Source organism: Punctularia strigosozonata (genome assembly GCF_000264995.1).
Source record: "Punctularia strigosozonata HHB-11173 SS5 unplaced genomic scaffold PUNSTscaffold_5, whole genome shotgun sequence".
NCBI lineage: Eukaryota > Fungi > Basidiomycota > Agaricomycetes > Corticiales > Punctulariaceae > Punctularia > Punctularia strigosozonata.
In genome coordinates this window covers 445,239-461,864 of record NW_006767437.1, presented here as the reverse complement: position 1 = coordinate 461,864, position 16,626 = coordinate 445,239, and the positions used below count along the sequence as shown (strand labels likewise).

The following is a 16,626-nucleotide window of genomic DNA, read 5'->3' as shown; positions in this document are numbered from 1 at the left end:
AGGTATGAGTAGACTCGTAACACCGGAGGGATCATCCACATTTATACGAGCATGTCGGACGGAAAGCCGTGCACGACAACATGAGCATGCATGGAGGCGTTTCCCCTCCGCGTCCCTCGTGTACGTCGGCGGTGCAGTCGGCACAATGTCCGCAATTCATCTCAAACAAAAGCCAGTTGCGGTTCAGCGTTGCTTGCGTCGGAGGGGGTGCAGGAGATGATCCGTCATCTTCCTGTTCTCTGGTTCTGAGAAACGTGTTCCTGGCGCGTACTTTGCTCCGCAAGTGTATAGAGAAATCTTTTTGATTGTACATGTCATTGCCTTTATTGACCTCATCGATGGATTCGGCGTCGATATCCGCTCGGGAGGGAACAAGACCCTGATAATCGGACGCTCGAGAAAGAAGTGTATGGGAGGCGCTGGCCCGGTTTGAGAGCGAGCTGTGCGCTGTCGTCCGGGAATTCCCGGTGTATGTGGAAAAGGCATGAAACGCTGCAGTCATGCTCGCACGCGTGGAGATGCCTGCCCGTCGCGCTTTCTTACGGGACGTGTTCCTGGGTTAGGCTTGGCTCGTGCAGATCCGTGGGTGCTTTACGATGCCTGACGGCCCTGTTACGAACTCGGCACTTATTAGTGGATGCCACTGTAATGACCGAGGCTATAGCGTTTGGGTAGCATGCGGCACGGGACCAACGCGACTGCACGCGATGTGCGGAGATGTAGTTGCACGCGAGGCTCAGGACCGAACACTCCGCAGTATAGTGTTGCCTCGCGCCCGCAATATCAGTCCAGATCGCGCTACACTACCGGTAACCACAGATAAGATTCAGATCAGGGAAGCGATTGCAATATGAAGGCTTACATAGATGCGTTCAGGCGAGGCATCGCCGCTGTGCTACAGCCGGAAGCATTGTGTCTGTAATCTTCGGGCGTGTCGTTGCTCATGTTTTGGATGGGTACCCATAGTCAGTGTCCAATAAGCTGCACGCCTCGAGAGGGTCTTGATTAGATGTGATCGGAGCTGGGAACGATCGATAGGACTACGGCGCATGTCCGGGACTTCGTCTTGCTCCTGCACCTCTGACTGTGGCAGGGATCGGTTAAGCGGAGCGGACGTGCGAGGATAACGCGGAGGCGCATGCCATTGGGAGTGACGAGCGATGGCAAGTAGCAATTGGCAATCTGCCCTATTTTAGCGCTTGTTCGGGCTTCGGCATCTCAGCCGATTGGTCCTTCGGCTATTTTTGGATTGAATCGTGGCGAATGCCGTTCAGAGGGACAAGGTTGCATGGAAGTCTCTGGTTTCACTAGTACGAACACTTGTTGGTGAAGCTGTATCGGCTGGCTGCGTCAGGGAAGAGGGTGTAGAGGCATTTTAGCTCCATGTACACGCGGTGGCATCGATACCTCTGACGTTGATTAAACCTTGGCCTATACATTGAACATTGCGCCGTCTTAGGGTAGCGGAATCAGCTCTTGCAGTCTAGAGGTCCAGTTTCACGACGGAAGCATGCTCCCTCGCGTCAAAAAGCCCATAGAACAGTTGCTGAAGCGGCCGAGAGGGTCCGAAGACGATGCTGCTCATAAATCGCGCCCATACATCAAGACTCGCTCCATTCCACCCTGTTCTTCGTCGCGAAACAGATACCACGAGTGCCTATCATGGTACGAGCCCCAGCTGACGACCAGCGCTGAAACTCTCAGCAAAATGAACGAGATAGCCGGGCGAGAACTTGAGCTTGTCCTTGGCGCATAGGCATCGATAGTCTATGATGCGCCGATACCCACGCAGGTGATGCAGGTGGCGCCGCGGGTACGTTTCGGGGGATGTCGGATTCATGCGTCTATGTTGCAGAGGCCGACGGCGCGACGCCATTGCCGCGGGCAAAGGGGCCATCAAAGTTCGCGGTGGAGAACAGCCTCGCAAGCACAAGCTCGAGCTCTGGTGGCGTCCATATCGGAATTCGTCAAATGATGGATACCGACGTTCTCATACGCGCCTAGTGAGATCCCAAGGCGCCTTTGTACAGGATGGGGTAACGGCCTGGGTGCTTCATGGGCGCGTTTCAACGAAATCGACGGAGAGCGGCGGGGAAAGTCCAAGAAACGAGTCGGAAGCAAAATTTGTTGGATTGCAGCCGCCCCTACGAGGCTCTTTGGCGGTCACCCAGACGAATCGGTCTAGTAGCCGGAAACCTGGATACCGGTCTTCATGCATGTTCGCCTTATTGACGGTGTTGGAAGGACCCATGGGGATCAAGGACATTGGAAAAAGTGGAGCACCGCAGACTGTGCCGTCCGGTGTCTTGACAAAAAAACCCAGTTTTTTTATTGGTTCGTGCACAGACTGAGAAGGTGCAATGATGTGGGTCTAAGGACCCCAAGGGGCTAGAGCAGACAAGAAGTTACGGTTTTGCCCGATGTTGAGATCATCGCGGAGTCGCCGTCTGAGTGGTGGGTGTCAAACTGCGCATCGGCATTGAAACAAGTTTAGCGGCGGTACCGCTTCGTCCCAGTCGTCCCGGACCAGTATGACAACACCATATACGTAGTAAGTATGCGCCCGCCGAACCCGCGCGAAGGAGTTTGACGCCACAGTGTGATGGCGACGACGAACTCGCGCCGCCAGCTGCGTCGTTTTCCGACTTCGGGCCCGCACGGACTTCCGCTTCCTTGCTTGCAATGGCTGTGCAGTGCGCAAGCGGCTACGGGACGCAATTTTCGCGCCTCCTAAACGACTCGGCTCAGCACGCGGACGGAACGGCTGGGCTGTGAAACAACATACGTAGCAGCGCTCCACCCCGCGGTTTAGAGGCTTTCCGACGAGGGAGATGCTCGCGGCATGTCCATCTTTTCAGACAATCCTGTTGAAACGACAACCAGCGTTTTTGCGCCCAGTTTTCTGCCCCGTTTCCGGCACGTATTCGCCACGGAGAGACTCGCGGCATGCCTATCTTTGAGACAACCCTGCTTTCTCCCCTGTCTTCTGCGCGAAATCGCGAGATCGCGCATGCGAAGAAGGATCTCCCCAGAATCACAGCTTGCTTGTTTCACCCGGCCGCGGTGATCTGTGTCGCGAGACCAAGGAGCGCGCGGACGTCGAGATCCCGACGTTATCGGCTATGCGATGTGTCTGTCTTCCGCCGACATTCCGCAACGCATGGCGCGGGAGGAGAAACGAGGTTCGTGGTATATGTCCATGGCCAAGATGGGGTTGATTTTTTCGTCTAAGGGGGGACGGTACGCGTCGCGGTGCACGCCAAGCCGTTCTCATTGTCATGGCCCTCATGCCGCTGCAAGCAACGATTATCGACTAGCTTGCACCGCTACGCATGTATCATCTTGCCGAGATGAAGGAGGGAATCGAGAGGATTGGCAGGGCGCATCCTTGTGGTATGACATGCAGTTCCGCCATATGACCCAGGGCGCCTTGTAGCTTCGTGATAGGGGATAGAGTATTCATAACACCGAGGTGGAGAATGTTGCGCGTCGCGGTTGACAAGTCGTGGGGTGAATGATTAACCTCGGACTGCGGCCTACTCTAGCCGGTCGCCATCGAGGTACTTAGTTGGATGGCTGTAATGCGGCTATTTCTGCGCCGCTCAACGCCGCCGACATGGGGGACGTGCTAAGGTGCGCACATGCAAATCCCCTAATGAATTCCTGGGCGGTCCTGCGTAGGTCCCAGGTTCATATAGCGAAAACGACGACCAGTCGTTACTGCTGTCATTCCGTAAAGACGGGAACGGGGAGGAAGGCATCAAGGATGGCGCAGCTCGCAGTCCGGTCCTGGTGCGCGGGCTGCGGCGGTGTGATGTACTTGATGAATTTTCAGATGACTTTGGTTGTCGTATGTCCGAGGAAGTTCTGGCGGACGGTTCGTGTAGACACGGTCCTGTAGAAAAAAAAACTCCCATGGCACAGCAAACCGGTTCTTGTGCATGGCTTTTGGTCGAGGCATGTACCAGCGGGATTCTCCAACAAGAACGGGACCAATTTTAGCCAGCGTATCCCAGAGTCGAGCATTCGGATGCGATGTCACTGCTAAAGCTGGAGCACGAGATCAAGACGACACAGGATGAGGATCAGTTGGTTGGTTGAATGGGGCTAGGGTTAGGGTCCACGCGTTTACTTACGTCAAGGCGTTGCGTTCTCGCCGCCGGCCGGGATGTTCGGCGCAGCTGACGCAGCGTCTGCGTGTTCTGCGGGCGGCATCGAGGCCGGGATGGCGTTCCCGGAGGTCTTACTGCTCCTCCCAGCCCAGAAATACCCGCTGCTGTTCCCTTTCGCCGACCATTCCCCTTCGCGGTCGTCTGCGGTCGATTCCATTTCCAGTCCCAACCATGTCCACCTCCGAGCACATCTCGCCGCTCTCCTACGTCCTCGAGCCCGCCATCGTCGCCGGGCTCCTCACCGCCGGCTGTCTCCTCAACCGTCGCCGCGCCTCCGAGCTCAAGCTCCTCGATGCAGGTCCCAACACCCCGCCCGCCGCGCCGACCACCCTGCCCTTCTTCAAATGGCGGGTCCGCGTTCCGGACAACTCGCGCTTCCGGCACACCCTCACCAGCCGCTTCCTGGCCTACTTTCCGTTCCTCATGGAGGTCTGGTACTGGCTGAACACGTACTGGGTGCGTATTCCCCCCCTGTCCGCTCGTGCCGCTCTGTCACACGACCTACACGACCCATGCTGACCCTCGCTCTTTCACGTTCGCAGATATACCAGATCGCACGTGCCATCTCGGCGCTCACGCTCGTCGACGAGACCACCGCCATCGCCCGCAAACACGGAATCCAGATCCTCACCCTCGAAGGCTACCTCGGCCTCCGCATCGAGCTCGCCGTCCAGCACTGGGTCATGCGCTCCCCGCTCGCGATCGACTGGCTGAACAAGATCTACTCCTACGTCCACATCCCGGCCACGATCGCCTTCATGGTCTACTTCTTCAAATACGCCCCGCCGCCCGTCTTCCGCCGCGTCCGCCGCACGCTCGTCTGCTGCAACCTCCTCGCCTTCATCGTCTTCACCGCCTGGCCCTGCATGCCGCCCCGCCTGCTCCCGTACGAGGAATACGGCTTCGTCGACACCGTCCACGCCCACAAGCACGCCTCGGCCTGGACGACGAACAAGTTCCAGAACCAGCTCGCCGCCATGCCCTCCCTCCACTTTGGCTACTCGTTCGTCATCGGCATGTCCCTCTTCTTCTTCAGCCCCCACAAGTGGGTCGCCCGCGCCGGCCCCTTCTACCCCGCCCTCATCCTGCTCGCCATCGTCTCCACCGCGAACCACTACATCCTCGACGCCGTCGCCGGCTTCTTCGTCTCCGTCATCGCCTGGAAGATCAACTGGGTCCTCCTCAACCTCCGCCCGCTCGAGGAGTGGGGTTTCTGGCTCTGCAGGACCGAGAAGCCGATGGACAAGGAGATCTTCGTCCGCCTCACCGGGCTCGACAAGCACCTCCCGTACCCCGTCATGGCCGAGGGACGTAGGAGCGACGATCTCCAGCGCAGGCTCCTTTCCGAGTCGGAGTCGTCCTGAGGCGGGCGTTTCTCGGGGCCGACTGATCCCTCTACACCGTTTATCACGCAACTACACGAAGACGAAATGAAAAACCACGAAAACTTCGAATCAGTACCTACACATACGTATCTACCGTACACCACAGAGTACTTCCTTGCACGCATCGTTATCAACCACAAAGCCTGTAATCACCCTTGTTCAGCAAGTAGTATTTTTGCTGTTGTTCATTCCAAGGCAGTCGGAGTGTTTAGAATGTGCACATCGTCAACGCCATCTACGCCGGGATCGTGCACGGTCATTGCCGGGCAAAGCTGGCCACTATATGCATTCGTTTGGTTTCAATGCCGACCCTTTGAGGCTCGCACTACACGCCTGTATGCACAGTAGGTGTATCGACACGCATCTCTATAGATCGGATGATGCTTTGCATAGACATGGCCTCGTCATGAAATTGATATGAGTTTTTCTTAATACATACATTGCAGTTCGTATAACATTTGCGCTGATAACGGACGCGTCACGATCGTGCCTTCTCTCCATAAAGCAACGATACAAGCCACCAGCAGTACTCAGAAGAACGCATATATCCCTGCATAGCGCGACATTTACAGGCTGATCCACGGATTCATCCTTAGATACAACCTATAGCCATGCCGCCCTTGGCTTTACGTGGAATCCGGGGCGGTCAAGCGGACCAATAACGCCATCTCCAGTGTACGGGGTTTGATCGTGCATTTGAAAGGAAGTGGGCGGCTGGAGGCGACCGAGTCAACTCGACATTCCTGACCCTGCGAAACGGAGAAAGAAATACCTCTGGAAACCCGACGTATACTGTGCCGTGGGCTCTTCGACACGCCCGTCGGCGTCGAGCGCTTTCTCAATGTCGAACGCCGCGACGGTGGTAGCGATCATGATCCAGAGCGCGTCGATGGCAAAGAACCGACCCGGACAAATACGTCTAAGAGACCCTTTCATTCAGTCCAAACGCATCAGCATATCGTGGTCCAGCAACAAGCACACCTGCCGAAGCCGAACACGGCGTCCGGGTCGGGGTTAGGGTCCGAGCCCATGAAGCGGTTTGGGTCGAATTCCGAGGTGTGGGGGTAAACGTGCTCATCGTGCAGTATGGCCCTGTATAAAAATGTCATTCATGGATTCAACGCGTCACTGGCAGTGGCACTCGCCAGATATTTCCGGCCACTATAGATCCCTTGGGAATTCTGTAACCGAGCCCAACGTCATCTTGGGTGACCCGATGTGGAATGCCTATGAATCATTCGACCTTGAGCAAAGCCCGCACAGTATAGGTTGTAGAACCTACCCAGCGGGACGGGCGGCCTCCATCTAAGACACTCCTTTGCGATGGCGCGTATATATGGCAAGTCGTCCGAGAAGTCAGGAAGCCGGCCTTCCTTGGTGACTCTGCTGACCTCCTTCCGCGCGTTCTCTTGAACGTCTGGATACAACAGCATAGCCAGAAAGAAGGTATTCAAGGCTGCGACGTTCTGCGCAATGATGTCGTCAACCCTCAGCTGTAGAAACGACGAGGGCCTCTTACGGTTTCGGCGCCGGCCCCGTAGAGTACCGATGTACTCCGCTTCGTCGTCATCTCCACCTCCCGTCGTTGCTCAGCAGTTGCGCTATCGTCAAGTTCTCCAAGAAGCTCGGAGACGATAGATTCCTCGTTATTGCGCGTCAACTTGGTGCGATATGTTTATTCAGACAGAATGCTTGAGTGTGATACAACTGTCTCATACCATCATCCTCTTCGCGTGATCATACGGATCGTGAAGCAAGCTTTCCCCGACCTTCTTGAATTCAAGCGCGTCTCTTTTAAACCCTGTGCCAGGGAACCAAGACGGAAGGTATTTGACTGGGCAGCAAACCCCAGTATCAGCTGGTGCTAGCAGGAAAGTCGTAGGCACAACACTTCACGTTTTGGAAATACGTCCACAAGGTAGGATCCCGGGCTTATAGCCGCGTTTCCGATCTCGTTGGCTCTCTCTGCCAGATTGATCCAGGGATCGCCGTTGGGTAACGCGTGTATGTCGTATGTCACATTGAGGATATTAGACCCTACAGAGCTGAAAAGCAGGATCAGTATCAGAACAACCAGACAACCGCACATTCAAGCTCACTAGCGTGTATGTTTAAAGAGTTCTCCGGGCGCATCTAGCAGAGAGCGACCGAATGCGTACGCGGCCAAGGTCTGCTTTCGCCTCCATTGTTTCGACCTTTCGCTGCTAAGAACTCTCTGGTACTGAACGCGGCTTGCCTTCCATCTAGCGTTGTTGGACATTAACGCTATATCCCAGTCCGCGTGGTTCGCCCTGCGTATTCACACCCACCGTTAGCCATATTACTGACGTCGCTCTTACCGGCATGACTTACAGATCGCACATCATGGTCAGCCATGGGCTTCAATTTGAGTTTAAGTCAGTTCGAGGATACTAGGCAGGTTCTATGGTGACGTACCGATCCGAGTATATCGTCGACTTCTTATCAAGCAATTCAGCCGCACTTCGTGCTGTATTGATGACAACTAGATGGAATCCCAACAATTGAATATGCACCACGTCTGAGCCTGATAATCATGCTTCAGCCACGCGGGTATAACATTACGCGTCTAATTGGCTCACAATATCTGCGCCCCCATTCTACATAGGTTTTCCATGGGTAATGCGTTGGCATATCCAAGAGATTGCCTATCAAAGGGAGTCCCTTGGGCCCCGGTGGCAGGGGAGGACGCTGCTTCGAACGTCGAAGCGCCAAGAAAAGGAGAATCGAGACCAGCAAGACGCCGACCGCTCCTATCGGAAGGGATTCCATGTTGTACCAGAGGTTCGCTGCTGGGGGTCAGCCTTAAGTCCTCAGGTGTGACAACGCAGGGGTTTAAAGCCGGTATAAGTATCCGATCTATGCCGCGCGGCTTTCACAATGGTAATCGAACGCCATTTGTCCTGCAGTCAAGCGTGGCCCTACAGATAATCGGCGTTCATGTGAGCGAATAGCATGCGAAATCAGAGCACAGTGCAAGATATGCAGCTGCGTTTTCGTACTAGTGTACGTTAAACACGTAAGTATGACCTTATCGAAGCGAAGAAAGTAATGATATATACCTTCACGGACGAACCCATACATGATAAGGAGCTTAATCACGGATTCGCAATCTGGAGTAGAACGGATATCATATCGCACTGATTTGAACGAGCTTCGAAAACGGAGGTACATTACCTGTATCTGAGGCGGATCTGTATACGGCTTTCGATTGCCGCGCGATCGTGAGTAGAGCGACGTACCCCACAGTGCCTTCATGCGGTCTATGTCCATGGTAGGCAGAGATTGAGATGTCTCCACGAGCCTAGCCATGCGCTGTAATGCCTTGCAGGTGCGATGTTCAACGGTGATAACTTGTGGATAACGGGTGACTGCGGTCGCGCTATAACTGCAGCTGGCGTCAGCCAGTTTAACAAGTATACATACTTTGGGCTCGGAAACACGCGCTTAGTCGGAAACACCGGTCTTATGTGAATGAGGGCATGATGACTGCCCCAAAGATGTTCAGTAAGCCCTTCGTGGATGGCATTCCACTTAAGCCTATTACCGTAGGCGTTTCGAGACTACCCTAAGGTGATTCAATGACCCACTGCCGAGGCTGTTCAACCAGCTTCAGTGGCGTCGACGCGAGAACGAGCGCGATCGCGCCTCCCGACTTTCGTTTCATTCCGGAAAGCTCCTCCGGCCTCGGAAGCCGCCGATTCACTGCTGATCGACAAGAGCCTGGGCCTACTCACATATCGGCTCCTTCCACCTGCATGTCTTCGTATGTACTCATAGTGCAGCAGTATCAGCTCCTTAACATAGCGCGTGAGCCAGTAGATCAAAAAATCCGGATGGAACACGACCGCGCTCGCGGTAGTGATTGGCACGTGATCTCAGTCACCAGAACGGGCCTCAGCGCGCCAGCCATGGGCCAGCCATGTAGCCGGCGAATGGCCGGCCTCCACCGGATGGCTGACAGCTGGCCGACAAGCCATATGGTATAGCCGGTGGCCAGCGCAACGCCAGCCACGGCCATTGGGCAACACTACCGGAGAGGAAACAATGATACCTCCGTCTTCCGCGCCGCCGCCACTCTCGCCTGTAAACTCCGCTGCTGTCTCCGCGAGCCTCCGCAGCACGCTGTCCCTGCCTTCACTCGCAAGAGGACGTTCCTGGCGTGCTGGAATGCTGTCGAACAATTATGAAGGGAGCACTCCGCGGCTGCATGGACGTTGGAGAGCCTAGAATTGAACAAACTTGTGGGCTCGCGCGTATAGCCGTAGGGCCAGTGGACATACTTATCGCGAGACCCGTCTTCATTCTTTCGAGTATTTTCTAGCCTCGTCAGCAGCAACGAGGCTACATCCTGTGCACGTTTTCACTTCGTTCATTCGGTAGCACGGTCCTAGCTGACAACGTGGATCTATCTAGATAATCTGAGATTACACGGATGAACCCCCACCCTACGCCAAATTCCAGTCCGACTTGATCATGGCCGCACCGCGTTCCTGCAGCTCGAACTTCAGACTGAAATAGACCGACTTCGAATATCGGAAGCTTACCGCGACAACGTATACTGGTGCTTGCGTGTGGGCGGCAGGGACGAAAGGCTGTGTTTGTCATAGTTGGCGTCGCAATGCTCACATGAACGTAATTCAACTCACAAAAACACTGGCATCGACCACACGGAGACCTTTTGCACCTTTGACTTTTAGATCCGGATCAACGACGCCCGTGGTTGCGTTACGTGCACTCATTTGTGCCGAGCCCACAGCATGCCATATCTACTCTGATTGAGCATCGTGACTCGAAGGTCCTGAATAGATAACTTACAGTGTCCGAATTGCTGCGGATGTACTCCAACATAGCTTCGCTTGATGTTGCGTTCGAGAAACCACCGAACTCAGCAGCCATATCGCTCTTCCACGCTACTGGATCCCCTTCCACGAAATGACGCGCAGACTCCAGTGCTCGGGTCATTACGCCTACGTCGAAATCCGTACCGAGAAGATTGGGATTGATCAAGGGTTGATCGAACGGGTCAGACGTGTTGAGCGACACAGATCCGCCTAAGAACACGGTCAAAATCCGGAAAGAACTAAACTTGGGGGTAGGAGCACGTACGTGAGGTGGGCGACACGACGACAAAATCAATGCTGAAAAAGCTCTCGCCAGGAGGAGTCCCTCCGGCAAGCCCAGGCTGAGATGCCGGTGAGTGCAGGCACGTTATTTTGCGGAACGGTGGAGCACGCACTATGAAGAGAAGCTCGAAATGGGGAGACTTGGGTCCAGCAGCAGGGTCACTGACGTTTTGAAGAAGCGGGTCGTCATCGGATAATCGCTTCCAACCGAGCTGGGGAGTGCTGAAAAAATGTCGCTCGATATACAACAGATGAACAACGCACGGTGGTACGTACATAGTGAAACTCAGCGGCCCTTGATGAGTATTATTCCACTCGGCCATCGCGGCGGTCAGGTTTGCCGGATCGTCGAGGAACGTTCCCAATGTCCGCTGCGGCTTCACAGTCCACTGCGCTGGAAGAACCGGGTGATCGGATACGCCTTGTCCTACGTCGGGTAAGTCGATGATGGTGGAGATGTTGAGCACGGACAGCGACCGGGCCTCCCCGATTCCGGAAAGCAAGAGGATCTACGACGGCTATCAGACATACCATATACTCAGTCATTTTGGGAGGGCCAACCTGAGGCGTGTTGAACGTTCCTGCCGATACGATGATTTCCTTCTTCGCGATGACAACATGTCTCGTGGCTATGACAGCGTCAGTGGCGCACAACCCTCGAAACGACGCGATTACCTGTACGGTTGGATGCAAATTCGACCGATGTGAAAATCGGTACACCATCCGAAGTAGTACCGTTGGTCAAGAGTTTCGTGGCTTGTGCGTGCAGCAGAACATCCAGGTTTGGGCGTGCGATGACATCGGCCGATAGGTAGCTAGCCGCTGAGCTACTCCGGGTACCGTTGCCAATGGTTGCTTGACACCACCCTGTGCGAGAAATGGTCAGATGGCAAGGTACGTGATGAATGGGCATTGAAGATTGACCAAGGCCTAGAGGGTTCCCATTGTTCATGTCTGCGTTGTACGGGAACCCAGAATGCGGGTCGTACGCTGTTTCCAATACACGCGTGTCAGCGGGCCAAGAGTAGTTGCTCAACCCGACATTGTTCACTCCCGTCGAAGAGTGGGCCCGAGGGTCAATTCGAGGCGGGACATAGTGCGCAGGAGTAACGAAATGCTCATTCTATGGCACCTTCAATCAAAGCATGACCACAGTTTCGATTGCGAACAACGAACCTGATGAATAGCACTCTGAATCCCGTTCCACGACCAGCCATCATCTCCGGTGATTTCTGCATATTTATCCCAGTCATCCGAAGATCCTCGCGTGTAGATCATGAAATCTACGATCACCGTCCACGAATGAATGCAGGATGAAGGCAAGGCAGGCGCACTCACTGATTGTACTGCTACCGCCCAAAACCTTACCGCGAGCATAACCAGTACTCTTTCCACCCAGCCCGGGTTGCGGTACGGTCGTGTAGTTCCAGTCATACTGTGTTCCCAAGAGGCCAACGCATAAGCCGGGTACTTGAGCTTGGAGTGCCAAGGGGCCCTCTTGGTTACTGCTCTGTTGTGAGAGAAGGCTCGTCTTGACCACGAGCGCAGAAAACGACACTCACGACACGCCGGCTTCAAGGAGGAGCACGCTGACGCTCGGATCTTCGGAGAGTCTACTGGCAACCACGGATCCGGCGGTTCCGGCTTGGGTGAACAAGCTGTGAGTTTTGCGGCATCACATTACTGCTTGATGGGACGCCTTACCACCGACCACTACGAAGTCATATGCAAGTTCGCCCAGCTGGGAGGCATCCTCGAGAATCGAAGCAAAGGATATCGACACGAGAGCCAGCAGAATTCCCAATGTACGCCGCATGGTGGAAGAACGTCCTGAAGCACCCCGCAACTCCGTCGGTTTTTCTATTCAGTACACTTGTCACCAGCCTAGACCGCAGCCTGATCAAACTGCACGGCGGCCAAACGTTTGTATCACGATAATAACCGACGAAAAACACTTGCGAAATACACGGAAGCTTTTCTGAGGCGTGCCTCAACATAGTCATTGCTTCCGATGCCGTACAAGAGACCAAACGACACTCGTCATACGGGAGCAACGATGGGACGAAGATAAAGCATGCTCGATCCGATCTCGACCGCGGGGTACGCGGAGTCGCAGCTGAACGTGCGTGAGTAGCGAGAGGATCCGCCTGGCGTCGAGGTGAGCTGTTGGAATCGGGGATAACACCCTCGTACGGGAAACCTTCGATGATGACGGCTGCGGGTACGACTTCCACGGGAAGTAAGCAGGATGCGAGCCCATGTGAGAGAAAAATGCTTGTGACGAGAGACGCCAGGCCGCACCGCCGCAGGAGGCGACGATGCACGCGCACTGATGCGGGTCACGCGAACGCCGCCGGGCGATGGTCGGGATTGGTGGAGAGCGAATATAAGCGAAGGACTGCGTCTCGGTCCGAATGGCACGGTGAATTGGGAGCAGTATCGAAGAAGTGGGAAAGCTGGGCCGTGTAACCTTGTTATTCCTGGTTATCGCACTGCAATCGCATGGAGTTACGCTGCACATACCTCACTGCCAAGTTCTCCGAGACGGTGGAACATTCCGCACAACCCATCATGTTCTGATCTTGAGCGCATACAGCGCAACAGGATGCCCATCACAGACCGCAGGCGTGTCTACTGGAATCCATCCATGGTCTGTATGGGTCGTCGGAGACGTGTGAAACTGTATTGAGGATGGTTGATGGCGAAGAACGAATATTTCCTGTGTACAATGTTCGGAACCCTGGACCTGAGCGTGTCTCCATTGGTGATGCAAGTAGCAGTCAGGCAGTCGAGTCGCACAGCGAAACCCAAGCTCGATTTTCAGAACCACAAGTGACGCAATCCAAGTTTCTCCTCGCATCGCACGAATTCTCTCAAGTCCATACCTCGCACAAAGGGCAAGCAGCAGCAGCGCACGCGTGTTGCTTCACAGGCGTTATCACGTAAATCCGCGGATCGTCCCAGGCCCAGAATCACATCACAGTCGATGCGGGCCTTCAGCTCGCAGGCGGGGTAGCGACAGAGGCCAACATTGCAGTCGTCGAGTTCAGGAGGGGAGCCAGCGGTGAGGGGGGGGGGGAAGGAGGAGCACCTAGTATTTACCTGCTTACATATGCGCGGCCGTAGCCTACACTCGCGATTTGCAAGCGTGATGGCGTTCACGGATCGCACGCGTGGTACATCGCCATCCACTCGCGGAAGCATTCGAAGGTCCGTCGATTGCAATCATAGGGGTCTATAGACCGTTATTAAGCCCAATACTGTATGCTAAATGCCCTGTAACGGCACCATACCATGCTGGATGAACAGCAATAGCTATTTATCTATGTTGAATGTGATTTATACTCGCGCACAGAAGGCAGAGCATATTAAACTTTTTGCGATCCTTTCCTTCGTACCAACATCTGACGAGACACAAGGATGATAGCGCATCCAGCCAAGACGGTTACCTGAGCACTGGCGTCAGCAAGGTGGACTGGAGCGGTGGTCGCGAAGGAACGCTCACTCCGCTGAAGATTATGGCCGGCTTCCATGTATATTTCGGGGGTTGTAGTAGGGCTCCCGTGATGGGGGACCCAATGAGATACCCTATGCCGAAGATACCGCCGCAAAGACCAAGACGGAGCCTACATCCCGAGACTGGTCAGTATTCTGGTGCTGTCATCCGAGATACCGAGGCCCACTGACCCAAACTCGGAAATATCATACATATAACTTCCTATCGACGCGGCAAATAGGGAGTTGACTGCAGAGAACAGTTCAGACCGGTGCAACGTCCCAAAAAGCTCACGTACATGCTCCACCGCATGGGCCATACAAGACAGCGAATACGACAAGTCCGGCCGTGTTGGTTGCTCCGAACATGGCGAAGATCAACCCCCCGCCTACTATCGTGTACGGCAACATGACTTGGATTGCAATTCAATCAGTTTATGATCATGCCTGTGGATATTTAACGGGCATACCGTTCAACACGCCGAATTTGTCCGCGAGAATGCCTGGGAGCATTCGACCGAAGAGAGTGCCGGACGCGAAGAGTATCGCAAGCTGGTGCAAGACCTAGATTAGTTTTGCTATCAGACAAATCAGCGAACAACATGCCGTGTAGTCCGTGACGTGCGCCGGAACACCGTGAAGGGCAGCAAATAATTGTAGATACACGACTGTGCGACTGTTGAGTCATTGAAGCAGTCAGCAAAAGGGAAAAGCACTCACAAGGGAACGACAAGCCAAGAAGTACGACAAAGGTTCTGGAAATGCAAATGAGTCGCGGACACAGATGCATGCAGAACCGATTACCCAAGAAGACAAACTCCCCAGGTCACATCTGTCAAGATCCTGCGCAAGTTTCCGGACGGCTGACGAGCACGGTGCTCCTGCTTGGTAAAGCGAGGCCGCATCATGAGAACGGCAAACGACAGCACTCCGAGACACAGGAAGGCGGAGGCACTGAGGGGGTCCGTTAGCATCATGACATCCTATGACATGAAATGACTTACCGGACGCCCCAAGCAAATCCGGTAGATCCCAACAAAAGTCTGTTTGTCATGATCGGCCAAATCACTCCGCCCAACGATGTCCCTAGGCCAAGAGATGAATGTATAGTGCGAAGGCATATGTATGCACTCACCGGAAAATACCAATCCGGACGCAAGTGCGCGCCGCTTACGGAAATAATGTGCGATGATGGAGATCGACGGTACGCACATGAGGCCCATGCCCAGCCCCATTCCAAATCTGTTGATTATGAGCGTCGCAGTGATCGGGTTTGTTAAAGGCATTACCCTTGTGACAATAAGAACTGGTAGTATTGGCCCGGCTTGCATAGTGACAGCATAAAGAACCTGTACAATGTCAGTCTGTTGTCGTGCACGTCGGGTCGAGCACGCACGAGAATACGTATAAGATAGCGCCCGGGATTAGCATGCGTCGGAAATAGCCTGCATCAAACCTGCAGCAAGTGAGCCAAATCGAACAGATCTCCCAAAACAATACTTACCAGCCGCCCGTGAAGAGGCCCATGAAGTAGAGCAAGAATATCTGTACAGAGCCAATCCATGCAATCTCAGATGGAGTATGGTTCTTCAATAGGAAGCGCTGAGCGACGTTCTGTATAAGATGATTCTATGAAATTTTCGTATGAAACAACTTGCCGTATAATAGTCCTGATACGGGCCAAATGCTTGAGTCATGCCGAACGTGCAGAACATGACGCATGCTCTGGAACAAATCAGAAAAGGGGGACAACATCTGAACGTTCAATGCATACGAGCCAGCGATCGTCACCCAAGCCCGTAGACCACCATCAGGGTAGTCGTCCGCCGAGTGAGTCTCCTGGGCCTCTTTCGCCTCAGGCGATTGCGGGGGTTTCTCTGACGGTGCCGATTCCAGTTTCGAGGGGGAAGCGGCACTTGTTTCTCGAGTAGACTGGGAATCAGACATGACCGGGGGATGCACTCGCAGCAACAGTGGATGGTCAAGCGACAACACGACGTGGGCCCCCAAACATGCCGCATTGTCAGAACTCGGAGTACTCGAAGCGAAGCGTGCGGTGGGATCAACGTGAGAATGAGAGAGACCCACCGAAGAGCTCGGATGATGGAGATTGAACCCACGTCATTTCCAATACTTACCGGCTCAGCTCGGCTCACAAATCGAGCAGCTGAACCGGCTTATTCACCTCCTTCTCCATCATGCTTTCAAATGAACGAGAACCACCTGGTCGGTACTGCCCCTTAGTAACCTCGGGCAGGATACGTATGCGCTGCGCACGCGTCCGAACTCCCGATGTATGTAGTTTTTCCGCGGCATGAGGAAAGTCAGCCGTGGCATCGAAATTCAACCATACGCGTTGACCGTCATCGGCGGAGGAAACAGCGGTTGCTCGTGGCTTGATACTAACCAGCCTGACGGCTCACGGATGTT

General features: G+C 54.4%; 7 protein-coding genes across 7 annotated transcripts; 2 read left to right on the top strand and 5 right to left on the bottom strand.

Moving 5' to 3' along the window:
- Positions 1-924: 924 nt before the first annotated feature.
- Positions 925-1,817, top strand: PUNSTDRAFT_51782 (uncharacterized protein). The gene has a single exon (XM_007382749.1). It carries the CDS (start codon positions 1,511-1,513, stop codon positions 1,754-1,756), a length of 246 nt encoding a protein of 81 aa, XP_007382811.1. The 5' UTR covers positions 925-1,510; the 3' UTR covers positions 1,757-1,817.
- A 431-nt stretch (positions 1,818-2,248) lies between these two features.
- On the bottom strand, positions 2,249-3,073 carry PUNSTDRAFT_51781 (uncharacterized protein). The gene is made up of 2 exons (XM_007382748.1): positions 2,786-3,073; positions 2,249-2,730 (listed from the first exon to the last, which is right to left on the bottom strand). Exons 1-2 carry the CDS (start codon positions 2,946-2,948, stop codon positions 2,462-2,464), a joined length of 432 nt encoding a protein of 143 aa, XP_007382810.1. The 5' UTR covers positions 2,949-3,073; the 3' UTR covers positions 2,249-2,461.
- Positions 3,074-4,287: 1,214 nt separating this feature from the next.
- PUNSTDRAFT_143071 (uncharacterized protein) lies at positions 4,288-5,706 on the top strand. The gene is made up of 2 exons (XM_007382747.1): positions 4,288-4,628; positions 4,715-5,706. Exons 1-2 carry the CDS (start codon positions 4,344-4,346, stop codon positions 5,534-5,536), a joined length of 1,107 nt encoding a protein of 368 aa, XP_007382809.1. The 5' UTR covers positions 4,288-4,343; the 3' UTR covers positions 5,537-5,706.
- A 477-nt stretch (positions 5,707-6,183) lies between these two features.
- PUNSTDRAFT_143070 (cytochrome P450) lies at positions 6,184-8,850 on the bottom strand (the record flags this gene model as incomplete). Its single annotated transcript, XM_007382746.1, has 13 exons — positions 8,638-8,850; positions 8,158-8,576; positions 7,994-8,102; positions 7,910-7,936; positions 7,657-7,848; positions 7,454-7,602; positions 7,276-7,391; positions 7,077-7,217; positions 6,840-7,023; positions 6,703-6,784; positions 6,539-6,649; positions 6,330-6,476; positions 6,184-6,271 (listed from the first exon to the last, which is right to left on the bottom strand). The coding sequence occupies exons 2-13, from the start codon at positions 8,345-8,347 to the stop codon at positions 6,184-6,186; spliced, it is 1,536 nt and encodes a 511-aa protein (XP_007382808.1). The 5' UTR covers positions 8,348-8,576; positions 8,638-8,850.
- A 1,173-nt stretch (positions 8,851-10,023) lies between these two features.
- PUNSTDRAFT_143069 (pyranose dehydrogenase) lies at positions 10,024-12,517 on the bottom strand (the record flags this gene model as incomplete). The annotated part of the gene is made up of 14 exons (XM_007382745.1): positions 10,024-10,068; positions 10,123-10,170; positions 10,225-10,344; positions 10,394-10,629; positions 10,685-10,760; positions 10,815-10,923; positions 10,978-11,210; positions 11,263-11,330; positions 11,377-11,568; positions 11,626-11,824; positions 11,878-11,984; positions 12,040-12,206; positions 12,264-12,345; positions 12,406-12,517. The coding sequence occupies 14 exons, from the start codon at positions 12,515-12,517 to the stop codon at positions 10,024-10,026; spliced, it is 1,794 nt and encodes a 597-aa protein (XP_007382807.1).
- Positions 12,518-12,592: 75 nt separating this feature from the next.
- On the bottom strand, positions 12,593-13,059 carry PUNSTDRAFT_51779 (uncharacterized protein; the record flags this gene model as incomplete). Its single annotated transcript, XM_007382744.1, has 1 exon — positions 12,593-13,059. A coding segment is annotated over exon 1 (220 nt), but the record flags the coding sequence as incomplete, so codon positions are not given.
- Positions 13,060-13,920: 861 nt separating this feature from the next.
- Positions 13,921-16,150, bottom strand: PUNSTDRAFT_51778 (MFS general substrate transporter). The gene is made up of 15 exons (XM_007382743.1): positions 15,971-16,150; positions 15,855-15,921; positions 15,701-15,798; positions 15,593-15,652; positions 15,486-15,545; positions 15,332-15,438; positions 15,201-15,282; positions 15,001-15,150; positions 14,917-14,951; positions 14,803-14,864; positions 14,667-14,748; positions 14,496-14,609; positions 14,389-14,446; positions 14,207-14,327; positions 13,921-14,150 (listed from the first exon to the last, which is right to left on the bottom strand). The coding sequence occupies exons 1-15, from the start codon at positions 16,141-16,143 to the stop codon at positions 14,070-14,072; spliced, it is 1,350 nt and encodes a 449-aa protein (XP_007382805.1). The 5' UTR covers positions 16,144-16,150; the 3' UTR covers positions 13,921-14,069.
- Positions 16,151-16,626: the final 476 nt, after the last annotated feature.

Coding starts and splice junctions, on each gene's coding strand:
- PUNSTDRAFT_51782 (XM_007382749.1), top strand. CDS start 1,511: ATGCTCCCTCGCGTCAAAAAGCCCATAGAACAGTTGCTGAAGCGGCCG.
- PUNSTDRAFT_51781 (XM_007382748.1), bottom strand. CDS start 2,948: ATGCCGCGAGTCTCTCCGTGGCGAATACGTGCCGGAAACGGGGCAGAA. Junction 2,731..2,785: donor GCGGGGTGGAGCGCTGCTAC/GTATGTTGTTTC, acceptor CGAGTCGTTTAG/GAGGCGCGAAAATTGCGTCC.
- PUNSTDRAFT_143071 (XM_007382747.1), top strand. CDS start 4,344: ATGTCCACCTCCGAGCACATCTCGCCGCTCTCCTACGTCCTCGAGCCC. Junction 4,629..4,714: donor ACTGGCTGAACACGTACTGG/GTGCGTATTCCC, acceptor TCACGTTCGCAG/ATATACCAGATCGCACGTGC.
- PUNSTDRAFT_51778 (XM_007382743.1), bottom strand. CDS start 16,143: ATGTCTGATTCCCAGTCTACTCGAGAAACAAGTGCCGCTTCCCCCTCG. Junction 15,922..15,970: donor TGGGTGACGATCGCTGGCTC/GTATGCATTGAA, acceptor GATTTGTTCCAG/AGCATGCGTCATGTTCTGCA. Junction 15,151..15,200: donor GGATTTGCTTGGGGCGTCCG/GTAAGTCATTTC, acceptor GGACCCCCTCAG/TGCCTCCGCCTTCCTGTGTC.